The 14,174-nt window shown below is 34.0% G+C and overlaps 1 protein-coding gene across 1 annotated transcript in view; it reads right to left on the bottom strand.

Annotated features, from left to right (window-relative positions):
• Positions 1-14,174, bottom strand: part of RabX5 (RAS oncogene family member RabX5) — a 118,971-nt gene that overhangs the window by 89,909 nt on the left and 14,888 nt on the right. Inside the window, exons 3-4 of the mRNA XM_090400092.1 lie at positions 10,964-11,055; positions 863-928 (exon numbers count right to left, since the gene is read on the bottom strand). Of these exons, the coding sequence (XP_090256218.1) occupies positions 863-928; positions 10,964-11,055 (158 nt within the window). The remainder of the gene's footprint in view (positions 1-862; positions 929-10,963; positions 11,056-14,174) is intronic.

Raw genomic sequence — 14,174 nt, 5'->3', positions numbered from 1 at the left:
AATGCAGACAGTGGTTTATACCACATGGTTGGCTGCATAGTGTGCCTGATGAGATGAGTCCTGAACTCTATGGAAGCATCATGTAATAATTTTGGTAATGACAGAAGACAGCTATGCATGTTTCTTTTCTGTTTTCTGCTTTGCTAAAGGAAACACACTGCTGCCTCCATATAAGACTAGCTAACTCGCACCTTAGTTGAAAATACCTTATATACAATCCTCTGATCCTAAATATGATTCAAATTCAGGTCTTATCAACTAAAGAGTACTTCATATTGTATAGAGGAACTGCAGCTGTATTTCATCAATCATCATCATTATTATTAAAATGATTTTTTTTCTGAATAAATATACATCTTTATTTCTAGCTAAGCTAACCTAAGACAAACAAAAATTTGCTTAAAGTGAAGCATAAATTCTATATGAAAATTTCTGAGCAAATTTTACCTTAAAAGTTTATATCAAAAAATGCACACTCTATTTCGATTAAGTGCACAGCATCATGCAGGAAGAATTTCAAGCCTTTTTATTCATATTATTACTTGGAGACACAAATGCATAGCACAACCAGAAGGTACAATGAAAAATTAAAATCTTCTAGAAAAGTTTCAATTTTCTATGAAACACTATTTCACCTTATCTAATGAAAGTGTCTTTGTAATACAAACTACTATGAGAATCATATTTTTAACTCTCTCCCCTCTCCAAAGATTTAATTACATCTGGGGAAAGTGTTTATAAATTTATAAGACTAATTCTACACTGCTAGTACAAAATTTATCACTGCAGTTATTGCAAAGAATAATTTTTTTGTGCAAAGAAAAAAAAAAAAAAAACACTAAATCTGATAATGTCAACTCACCTGTTTACAAGACAAGTCTTGCCAACTGCCACATCACCAACAAAAATAACTTTTGAAAGTTTTAATCTGCAAAATGAAAATGATATATATATATATATATATATATATATACACACATTTATCACTGTAGTTGTCATTGATAAATATACACATACACAAACTGAATACAAAAGGGATACACAAGCTGATATATAAGCAGCTAAATTTATACAAATATAGGTGGCATTTGTTAATTACTTACTGACAATAACTCAAAATGTACTTTCTGTTTTCTTAATTTGCAAATTAATATTTAAAGAAATAAACTGATAGCACAGCAAACACCATGAAATTCATTACCTGTTCAAGTTAGCCATGATTTTACAAAACCATTTTTAGCAGATCTGAAAAAATACCAATAGAGTAAAATTACTTGGATCTGAGTGATCTGAAAGAGCAGGAGAATAAGGAAGGAGAGATTGAAGTGGTGCTTATGAGTGAAGAAGTGGGTAGCATGAGTGTAGAGAAAACAAGTGTGCAAGACAAATGGAAAAATGGGTATAGGTGAACACAGCATGCGAAAGGTTGACACTGAAAGAAGATGTGAATGCATGTGTAGACAAGAAGGGAATAGAATTGTCGGGATGAGTAAAGAGAATAAGAAATGGCTTGAGGAAGGTAGAGAAATCACATCTAATAAGTGATAACAGTGTAACTTGTTATAGATCCAGGAACGAGCTGTCATGTTTGTATGTGAAAGCTAGAAGTATCAGAAACAGGAGAAATGAAATGGTTGCATTGGTTGAGTTTGCTCACCCAAAAATTGTTAGAATAAGTGAGACATGGTTTGAAAAGGATGACATCCTGACAGGAATAGAGATGAAAGGGTATGTTTTTTGTGAAAATAGAAAGGATAAAAAGGGAAGTGCTACTGATGATAGAAAGAGTTATGCTTATACAAAGTAGAGATGCAAGTAGGAAATAGTGGCAGTGGTTTTGAGGGCGTGTGGTGTGAGATAGAGGGTGAATAGAATGAAATACAGGGCATTTCAAAAGAGGGTATACAACTTTGAATGACAATAGAAGGTAAAAAGCAATAGATGAACAATTTTTATTATGTAGTGTAACTTGAATTTTGAATACAGAAAGTTCGATATGACTGCATCCAGTAATTCTGCAGATGTCCTATCTGTAATCAATTTCCTGTCACACGTAGCAGAGAAGTTATCTTGCGTAACTTTGGCAATGGCAGCAGGAATTCTGGAATGTAGCTCATCCAAATTGGCTGTAGTCGTGGTATAAACATTCGATCTTTAGCTCGATTCAACACTCGATTCCAGCAAGACATAGCAATGTCTTGCTGGAAATATAAGCATCTGTTGTGGTCATCGTCATCTAATTGTGGTATTAGGTATCCTTGTAGCTTTGATAGGATACCACACGAAAGGCTGTTGTATAAACTAGATAACATGGGATTGGAATATGAATTATTGGCTGGGATAAGTGAATGGCTGACGGATACATATCAAAGAGTGATATATGGAAGATGCGAATCTGCCAGATTTAAGATGACCAGTGATGGGGCCCAGGGATCAGTCCTTAGACCACTGTTTAATCTATACATTAATAATATTGGAAAGGGGCTGACAAGAGATCTTCAAGTTGTTTGCTGATGATACAAAGATAGGCAAAGCAATCAGAAATGCTACTGATATACAGCATTTACAGGTTGATTTGAATAGGCTGAAAGTGTGGGCAAATGATAATGGATATCAATTCAATGTTAGTAAGCATGACGTTATGCACCTTTGATCGATGCGATATCCAACAGCACATTATGTTGGTGGGATTATACCTTGGAATAACAGACGAGGCTAGAAATCTTGGAGCTATGGTGGATAGAAAGGTGAAGTCCAAAGGTCATATAACAAAAATCAAACACAACTCAGGAGATAAACGTGATGTTGAAACGAACACTAACACACAGGAAGTCCTTTTAACAATTTACAATGCATTGATGTAATTGCACATAAACTACTGTGCACAGATTTGGTCTCCTAGGTTCCAAAGAGATAAGAAGCTTTGGAAAGGCTGCAAAGAAGAGTTGCAAAGACGATATCAGGTTTATGGAATGCAAACACTGATTTGCATTGTGACAGAGGTCAATAAACTTTTGAGATGGAATTATATGATGCTGGTTGAAAAAAATAGTGCCTCCATAGCTCAGTCGGTATAGACAAAGCCCTTGGTCGGAAATAACTGGGTTCGATTCCCGTCCATGATATGAGGAACCTTTATCTGGTCTCTTTCGACTAAAGGTGAGTTTGCCAGTCTCATGCAGAGTTAGAGGATTTTTTCTCTGGAAACTGGTTTTTCGTCCCTCAAAACAGGAAAACTGGCCAGTAGAACACACACAATTTACAGACAAGAATACTTGGAGGCATAGGGATAACCGCCTTATCCTCATATTACGGTTAAGAAATCCAAGGGTACTTGGAAGGATATGGGTGCTTAAGTGCCACTGATGGATGGATGGTTGAAAAAATTATGTGGAAGGTTTTTTATTCTTTTTATGATTTGATTTTTATGACACAGACATCAAAGGTTATACTGTGCTTGAACCTGCAGAGAGAGAGAGAAAGAACAAGGGGATATTAGTGGAAGTGAAGTTAAGAAAGGAGTAATAGATTTTTTTTTCCTCTCATAGAACCGTGAGTGATTGAGTGGAACAATTTGCTTATTTAAGCAGTGAGTGCATCTAGAGTGAATGAGTTTAAGAAAAGATATGACATCTGATGTGAGTGATACATGACTCACTTCAGTCCTTGACTCTTTGAAGGTCTAATAATATTGTAACCCATCAGTATGTGCATATTCTAAAGTAATTTTGTTTATATAAATTAGTATGAATTTGACTTTTCTGCTTCAAATTACCAGTTTCTGTTGTCAGCGTGAAATATATTTTGTGATAAAAAGATTCATTTTGTGATGTTATCACAAAATGAATTGTAATTTTTCTTTTATATATATAGCTGTGCATCGTTTGCATATTGTTTATATTAATGTTAATTTTTTAATGAGGTTAAGAAATAAGATTATTATTACGTGACACCTCCAGGGAGTCCAAAGACTCGAGGGAGGACACCTACTCTACATCTCTCTGTCTCCACCAACTATAACTAACCGCAACTACGCCACCACCATCTACCGCCTGCCACCACCACTAGTATTTCCACAGACAATCACAAACATCCATGCTCATGGTAGGATTCGAACCCACAGCCTTTTGGCTGGAGAGCAGATACGATAACTGCTCAGCCAACCAGGCTGGGTGGTTTAGCGTAAATTAAGTTAATATAGTAGAAGATTTGCTTGTAGGGTAGGGTATAAGGGTTAAAATTCAATGTTTTGAATATGTTTAAAATACATAAATTAAAACTTCTGTGGAAGTGTGAGATTTTATTTCTTTCAATAAAAATGCCATGAAGATAACACATAATGGTAGCAGTTCTGCTTCATGAATGAGCAGAACTAGAAATGTATGCATGCTAGGAGCATGAGTGAATGAAAATAACACTAACTAGCAAACATAAACAACTGTTAATGTTTGCTAGTTAGTGTTATCTGTATAATCTGTATTTCCTTCATGTTAATTTACATGAAGGAAATACAGATTATACAGAGATATGGAAGGAATTTTTGAACTAGTTAGAGGAAAGGTCTATTACTATCAGTCTTTCATAAAGAAAGAAGTTTAAATGATTTTAGCTGTTATATTACAAGACCTGTCACTTTAGTTACATTTGTAACTAAAGTGACAGGTCTAAAAGATATTAAAGGAACTTTGGAACACAATAAATGCAGTTTCTCATAAAGAGGGAAAAATGTTTGTCGGATATTAAAAGTCCCACTTAAACAGTAATGATCTAACAGCTCTTTCAAAGAATAGATACAGCGAGTTGATTTTAAGCATTCAGCCATTTTCCCTCAGAAATCCTTCATACAGCAAAAATAAATAAAATTTGTGAGTTTGAAGAAAGCAGAAAGAAGGAATATGTCATGTGTAATTTTTCTAGAAGGCATTACAGCTAGACAGTGTTTGAAACTGAGGAATTTACTGTCCAAGTCTGAACTTTTCATACTCTTATCATCAATAGGAAATTACAGTTGTTTCAAGACTTCATTAAGAGAAAAGTGGTTTTCAGGATAAGAAACTGTTTCTGCTAAAGAGATAAAACCATTTCATTCAACTTTTATTTGAAGCATCTGAGTTTGAGAGAAATAGATGTTGTTTTTAGGCCTATCTTGTGCCCAGATAAGATGTTTATTTCTTTTAGATTTTAAGAAGAGTTACTGTGGTTAAAATTTAGAATATTGTGTATTGTTAAATGTATCTTAGTATTATTAAACTGTTTTTTGTTTTTGTATACAGAAGTGTGAAGACTCACTTTGCTTGATTATTGAGGAAGTAAATATAGATTTTTAAGAACAGAAAGAATTATCATAGCAAAATACACAATCTAGGATCATAGTTATTTGCTTAGATTTCAGTATTGAAATCTGATATCACTTGCAGCCCATTTCTACAAATGCCGCAATTGATGACAGCATTTAAAAAATAACCTTTCTATAATATACAATTTTCTGGAAGGATAGGAAGGAGAAAAGAGAACTGTTAATGTTTGCAGAGGAATTGTTTCCATAAAGAGTAGAAGTTGAAAATGGAAAATTTTGAATCTATACGGTATGAAGTTGAAATTAACAGATTAATATATCTAATGGGATGCTGTTATAGGCTGGAGAATATAGAGAATACTGACTGTGAAATATTTAGGAAACTGGTTGGACATGTAAAATGAAGGTGATTCTAATGGGAGACTTTAATTACAGGAATATAGACGGGAAGGAGGAAACAGTGAACAGGAACAAGAGTGAATTTCCTGAATCTCTGAGGAATAAATATCTTAAGTAGCATGTGACAGATGCAACTAGATCTTTTAGAATCTTGTATTTAGTGATATATTCACAAGATGTAGTTGTTAACGAGGTATTAACACTGCCCCCAGATTGTGAGGTTGATCATGATATACTTGCTTGAGAAGTAGTGAAAGAAGAAAAGGTTATTATCAAAAAAGGATACACGTGAAATTATAAGACTGGGGATCACGGGAAGCTCAGCATCAATATGTTGGATAGATGAGCTGTGCAGAAAAGATGCTGACAGTGCATGGGAGTTCATAAGACAGTATCTGACACAAGCAATGTATAACTGCATACCAAGTGTTAAGCAAATAAATAGTCTGAGCAAAATGGATGAACAGTGAAATCAAGCAAGCTGTGCTAGAAAAGTAAATGTTATGGAGAAGATAAACAGTCGATGGCGATCAGATCTATGAGGAGTATAAAGTCCAGGCTAGAAAGGTAACAAGTATGGTAAAGAAAGAAGAGGTCCAGTATGAGAAGAGATTTGCTAGTCAGGCCAAGGAGAATTCAAGGAAATTTTTTCCAATATATTGAAAGCAAGAAGAATAATTATGGCTAACTGACACTGGTTGATAGTCATGATAACAGAGTGACCACTACAAAGGTTACAGTGGAATTATTGAATGAGCACTTCATCAGTGTATATCACAATGGTGTAAATGATGCTGTGCATCTTGTAGAGGAAGGCAAGTATTAGAAGAACTGGAAGGAAAAAGAATTAGAGGTGTATTCAGATGTTGATTGGATTAGATGCTAATAAGGCTGTAGGAATGGATGACATATCACCACGTATTTTGTGCAAAACATTCAGCTATGCCCTTGACTTAGTTATTTAATGAAAGTTTTGCAGTAGGCAAGGTTCCTAAGGCGTGAAAAAAGGCAAAATGGTACTGCTTCATAATCATGGTTCTAGGCAGAAATTTCCAAAGGTGTTATATTGGTTAGGAGTAGAATATAGGATTGGGCTGATGGACATAGGATTCTTTATGGTCAGTAATGCTACCCCGCAAAACAAGAAAAAGGAAAAAAAAACACTAGAAAATTTTCCAAAAATCTTTTTCTAATTAAAATTCTTTTTTTTTTAATATTTATGTTGTGTTGTGTCTTCTATTACTATACTAATCAGCGGTCACGTAAAGGTGGGAATACCCTATAGCTCTTGGGAAGCACGGTCGCTTCCCAAGGGAGTGGCCGTGAATTTTGAATGCAAGGCTAACGAAGTAGTGCTCGGTGGAACGAGCGCTACTTCGTTTGCCCGAGCCGAGCCAGAGGAGATCACGGGTATTATGTATTGTGATCACTGCAGAGCTCAGTCATAGGTCATAAGCAATGCAGTGTGTATTCTCAAATCGTCTACTCAACTCGCTCCCCCCATCTTGAGTGCTCGGCTCCCCCAAGATTAAATCCTGAGTGTGCCACTGAAGAGGCTAGTCTCATTTTAGCAATTTACTTGCATTTTATAATAAGGTAATGAGTATTGAATAAGAGCGATTTATATACAGTGATATTCTTGGACATTGCAAAAGCATTTGATAGATTACCTCATGATAAGTTGGTATATAAGCTGAGAGGATCGGAATGGATAGTATACTGGTTAGATGGATCAGAGAATGGCTCTCTGAATGATGCCAGCAAGTTGTGTGAGGGAACAGTGTTTCAAGAAAGAGGATAACTGGCAGTGTGCTCAAGAGTTCTGTTGCTGATAAATGATATTTCATGTAGACTAACTGGAGATCTTCAGGTGTTTGCCAATTTAAAAGTTGGATCATCAGGAATTATAAGGAGCACTGCTGATATTAATTCCCTTCAGGAAGATTTGAATAGAATTTTAGTTTGGACAAATGAATGGGGTTGTACTTTTAATATTTAATAAGTGCAAAGTGTTGCATTTTGGAGTGCAGATATATAAGGCCATGTATTATATTGATGGAACTATACTGCCAGAAGTAGATGAGATTCCAGATCAGAGAATGATGGTTGACAATAAACTGAAGTTTAGAAGGCCTGCAAGGTGTTGCAAAGACTGCACATCATATTTTCACTATGATCAGAAATACACTAACATACAGAAATAAGGAGGTAGTTATGGAACTGTATAAAGCACTGGTCAGACCACACTTGGACTATTGTACTCAGATTTGGTCACCTAGTTTTCACTGTGATGTGGAAGCATTGGGGAAGGGTCCAGAGATGAGTGACTAAGACAATATCAGGAATCTAGAATGTTGGCTAGGGAGAGAGGTTAAAGGAATGTGGATTGCAGAGTTGAGTGGATAAGAGAAGAGGCGATACGATAGTGACATTTAAATTGGTGAAGGGTTTAATGCCAGCCTGGTTGGCCAAGTGGTTAGTATATCTGCTCTCTAGTCAAAAGACTGCAGGTTTGAATCCTGCCTTTGGCATGGATGTTTGTGATTGCCTGTGAAAATACTAGTGGTGGTGGGCAGTAGATGGAATTGGTATAGTTGTAGTTGGTGGATTAAGGTGAAGATGGAGAGTTGTAGAGTAGGTGCCCTCCCTTGATGAGTCTTTGGACTTCCTCGAGGTGTCACGTAATAATAATAATTAAGAAAAGGATGGAAGGTGAGCAAAGAACTAGAGGCCATCCCTGGAAGTTGTGCGAAGATTAGATTTTTTACGTGGAGAATTGCAGGTGGATGGAACACATTACTGGAATATGTTGTTAATGCAGGGAGTGTTAAGGATTTTAAGATTCAGTAATATAAATGTGTTGTCAGTTGAATGAATCTCCCACAAAGAGTCTGTGATAATAATAAATATTTCTTGTAGGTTGTATTCACGTAATCATTTTATTATGTCTTTATCTTACATTTCATAAATTCTTTCACTCTTTATCTGCTCAGAGTAAGAGAGACTATCTTAAAAAACACTTTAATAGTTCAAAACTATGTATCATAAAAGCAGAGTGCATTAAATAGATTATTTTTTTAAAATGTTACAAGGAGCACAAGTAATATGCATTTATTATCCACTGTGTATTGCATGATGCCACAAAATCTTAAGCTATATCAAATAGCTTTTATCAACTCTGAATTGTCTACTTTATTGTCATCACAATTATCCGATATTATATCTAGAATATCTACTGAGTCAGCTAAATGTATTTTATCAAAATTTTAAAATGCTTAAAATGTATTTTAAACAAAACAAAACAACAACAAAAAAAAACCTCACAAAATTTAACTAATAAGAAAAAGTTTAATTCTACAGTGAACATAAAAAAAAGTAGATATTAATATTGCTGATTATCCTCTACCAAATAAAAAAAATAAAGCCTTAGCTTTGAGTAAAGGCACCATGCAGTTACATCTAAGAAGGTTCCAATTATGGACTTACTTTATAGCACTGACAGATGATTACAAAACATGCCATATAGCAGAAGTTTTATTAAATGGCATATTTTACTGAAGCACTTCAAATCTTATATAAACAAAAGGATACTGTCTTTAAATTTATCTCTTTCCAAATTTAATGCTTTTCAATCTCAAAAGAAACAGTAATATGGAGTTCAGAAAGTCAAGAAACCCTATGCAATCACAAATTAACAAATTAAATCAGATGTCACAAGATGAGACATCCTGGGGCAAAGAATTAAAAGATTAAGTCATAGTTTGCTAGAATTCCAGGATATATGTATTACCTAAAATCCATAAAGCTAAATTCCACTAAGACCAGTAGTAGATTATATCAGATGACTGACAGATAAGTGGCAAAATAACTTATAAGGCTTCTGTGGCTTCACCAGAAATTGATCCACCTGTCATATAATAATTGCTGAAGATTTCGAAAACAAGACAAATCTTTGTCTCCTCCTGACACTCATCAGTTTTGATAAGAGATACTCTCTCTCTCTCTTTTTACAAATATGCCACTGGATGATACTCCAGAATTATTGAAAACAATCTTCCTCTGGATATTTAAAACTATCTGAATTTGCTACCAATGTAGACTTCAAATATCAAGATAAATTATACAAATAAATTGAATGAATAGCTATGGGTCTCCTATGTTATCTATATGATGTGCCTCATTTTCTACATAGAACTTCAACACCAAATCCTTAATTCCATCAATCTCTAATCTTCTGTGTACATAATGTAAACAAATACTTTTGCCATCTGGAAGGTCAGCGTTTTCTACATAAAATTAAATTGATTCATCCATCCATCCATCAGAGGCCCTAGTTTGCATTAGAAATTGAATTTAATAACCTTTCTCCCTTTCTAGAGATCTTTCCCACTTGGAACTAGATGGCAGTCTTTAGAAATAAATTCTATATATTATCTATCAATTTACATATCATCCATCCAAGAGTCAAGTATCATCAAAACTCGAATCCATCTGGTTCTCATCCTTTATTTCAGTGAATATTATACTGTGTGTGTGTGTGTTCATTCTTTTCTGGCCAATTTGCTGTATATAAATAACATGTAAATAAAATATAACAGGTGAGATTATAGATATAACAGGTGAGATTAACATGCAAATACTGGAAATTTGGAATATACATACATTTGTGCTATATTATTCATATTCAAATATACAATTGAGTATATAACATTATCATAAACTATACTCCACTGAACCAAAGGAGAATCTAATGCAAAAGATTATAAAACAGAAGCTGCAATTATTTGGAGACATTTGCAGAATGAGTGAGGACCAGAAGATAAAAGATATTCATGTTTGGAATGAGTGTACAGAAACTGTGACACTGGACAAAGAAAGGTGGAAGAAGATAGTGAAGGAGGCATTGGACACCAACGGGCAGTGAACCCGTGGCTCGTGATGATGATGATGATATACTCCACTTATTTAGTAGCATAAGAGGTGATAATTTATGTATTTATGACAATTAATATAGCAATAGGAGGGATTTCAACACCCACATTGTATCTGAATTTGTGGATATACAACGATACCATGGCAGCACTGTGAATTTATTCTTGTTTTGTTTCTCAGAATTTAGACTGATTCTTTATTATCACTGCAATATAATTGTAAATTATACCTAATTTATACCTTTTTTTTTCATTGCCTAAACTTTATAAATAGTAATTAATCATATTTTGCTTAAATAATTTACTATTACTGTATTATAAAGAACTGGGGTCTTACCCTATTCTGACATTTTTCTCAGCTTCACAAATTTCTTGAACTTTTGGACTGAAGTCATCATCTCTGTAAGGTGTAGCAGATGCCAAAAACGGCTATAAAGAACCATTATAGTTACACAGTAAATATGCATTCATCTCAATGAAACTATGCCTATTTATTTATATATATAACAAAAACAATTTACATTGGTGTCATAAAATTCCTTTCTAATGGCACATTATGAGGGTTGTTTGACAAGTATATGCAAAAATGAAAACAAATTGGAACAAACATTTTTTATTTTTCAACATAGTCTTCTTTGAGGTCTATACACTTAGTCCAACAATGCTCAAGTTTTTTGATCCCATCCATATAGTACGATTTGTCAAACTTTTCAAAATAGGCAGTTGTTTCGGCAATCACCTCATCATTTGATGAAAATCTCTTTTCTGCCAGCCATTTTTTTCATGTTTGGAAACAGATAGTAGTCCGAGGGAGTCAAATCTGGAGGGGGGGGGGGAGAAATGCAAATATACTTTGTAGTGTAAATCGAACAATTTGCAACAGTTCACACATTGATGCTTTTGATCCAGTGTGAGCAAATGTGGCACCCAAGTTCAACAAGGCCCCGGATTGTTTTCATTAACAAGGGCAAACAGCAAAAGTTAGCTACTTAAACAAATTCCTATCCAACATCAGTAGAGCATCAGATTGGCACCATCGACATAAAAAGCATCAATGGAAAAGAAATAGAACTAGCAGAAGAATTAGACAAGTACGAGACCAACATAATATGTGTTACCAAACAAAGAAGACAAACAACAAACACGGGCTAGATTTTTCTAAACAACCAATATGAGATGCTATATGCAAGCAAAATCAAGTAAAGTGATGTGGAAGTATTAGATAATGAGACTCATTTGTGCCTATGGTTCCAGAGAAAATTCTTCTAAAGAAGACATGGAAGTTTTTGAGGTATTACAAAAGGCAGCTGAAAAACATGGAAAAGTTTGCAACAGTTTACATGTTGGAGATCTTAAACAACAGAGTAGAAAATGATTACCAGAGATATATAAATGCTTTGGAAAAATTGTGAGAAAAGAACAAAGCTGATGATATTAATAAGCACTTGCTGGATTTCTGTTCGGGATATGGACTAGTTATTACTAACACCATGTTCCAAATAAGGACGTGCACAAATTCACATGAAAAGAAGATGCAAGAAATAAGAATAGTCTCATTGACTACATCATTGTTGATATCTTCATGCTGGTTCAGGACAAAGATATACAAAGGATTTGAAATTGGAAGTGATCACCATTTAGTTTTGAGCAGGATAAAATTGAATTTTGTATTAAAAAGAAGTGTGTAAGAAAGTTTTAAAATGAAATTTAAATTTATTAAATTTTAAATTTCATTTAAACAAATGAAATTTCAATCTCTTTCATCATTTCAAGAAAAAATGAGAGATTGAAAACAAGAACCAAACCTTGGAGATTCAGTGGCAAAACCTGAAGAAAACACTGATTGATTCAGAGAGGCATATAGTGAGGTTGAATACAAGGAGAGAAAATTAAGAATGGTAGACTCAAGAAGTTAAAGTGCAAGTGAAGCACTGCATAAAACTAGCTAAACAGAAATCATGGGAAGATTTTGGAATAAACACAGAAATAAATATCATGATGGTGTTCAAAATATTCTTTCTTTTAGGCTTGCATGGTGATCCGAGTACATTTTTGAAAATTATGGAGACAACTACGTTTGAGTTAAACTAAAGTAAAACTTTAGTTTAACTCAAACAAGTAAAACTCTACTGGAATGTAGAGTTTAGTTATATTAAACTAAAGTTTTACTCAAACACGGTAGTTGTCTCCATAATTTTCAAAAGTGGCAAAATATTCTGCAGGTTATTCAAAAAGTTCAGAAATGGAGAAAAGAATACTATGAAAGGAATCAGAGATGATTAAAGGTGACATGAAAACTGAAGGCAAAGATATTTTACATACCTAGAGTATTTACTTTGAAAGACTGCCAACCGAAACAAACAGTGACAGCATGGTGGTAGTAAACACTGAACAGGAATATAATCAATAATACATATCAATACTTGAAGCAGAAAAATCACCAAAAGCCTGAAATGTGGAAAGGCAGGTGGAGTATATGATATTCATTCAGAAATGCTCAAATATAGAGGTATAAAAGTTTTAGTGTGGCTATAGTACATAATTTAGAAGGTCTGGTTAGAAGTTCAAATTCCAGATTACTGGAGTACAAAGCTGATAGTATCCATCTATAAAAAAAAAGGGAAAGAAAACTGAATGAGTATTACAAAGGAATTTCCATACTGAGTGTTCCTGGTAAGATTTATGCAAGTATTCTTGAGAAATGGCTAAGGAAAAATTGTGGAAGGGAATCTTCGGGATGAACAAGCTAAATTCAAACCAAATAGAGGCTGTGAGAATCAAATTTTCACTTTAAGACAAATGATCATGGGAATAAAACAAGGATCTGCATTTAAGTTTTATAGACCTGGAAAAAGCATATGAGAAGGTGCCAAGAGAAAAGCTGTTCAAAACAGTACAGTCATATGGTGTAAATGGGACATTACATCAAGCCTTAGTCAATATTTCAGTTGAAAGTCAGCAGTTAGAAATGAAAAACATACAGTTAAGATGGTTTGATGTTAAATCAAACCATCAGAGATAAGGGTACACATTATCTCCACTGTTATTCATCATCTTACATTTTGAAAGAGAATGCCATTAAACTTTATATCAGAATTATCTAATTTGATTATAAAGTTTAATGGCACTCTCATCTTGTGAAAGTGCCATTAAACTTTAAACATCTCGTAAAGCTCTTTACTTTATGCAGCTGATGTGATACTCCTAAATAAATTATGTACAAGTCTGCAGGATTGGCTAATTTGAACTGCTATAATAAATTTGGTATAAAAATCTACAATAAAAAGACAATGAAAATAGGCAAACACATTGAAAATGTTGGATCCTACTTGTTCTTAATCTATACTTTGGATCCGACATGTTAGTCACTATGATGTTCTTAAACAAAATTATAAGTTGTGCGTTGTCTAATTCAATATAGAGAAAATTTATATTTATAGACTGTGTCACTCTACATCTGAATTAGTTCAAGAATTGAAGAAAAATCAACTCACAACTATCCTCTTTTATATGATGTTATTATATATACTGGCCGAGTATATTTAACT

This window comes from Typopeltis vanoorti, chromosome 11 (genome assembly GCF_054136105.1).
Source record: "Typopeltis vanoorti isolate ZY-2024b chromosome 11, IOZ_Tvanoo_1.0, whole genome shotgun sequence".
Taxonomy (NCBI): Eukaryota; Metazoa; Arthropoda; class Arachnida; order Uropygi; family Thelyphonidae; genus Typopeltis; species Typopeltis vanoorti.
This window is presented reverse-complemented; position numbering and strand designations above follow the sequence as displayed.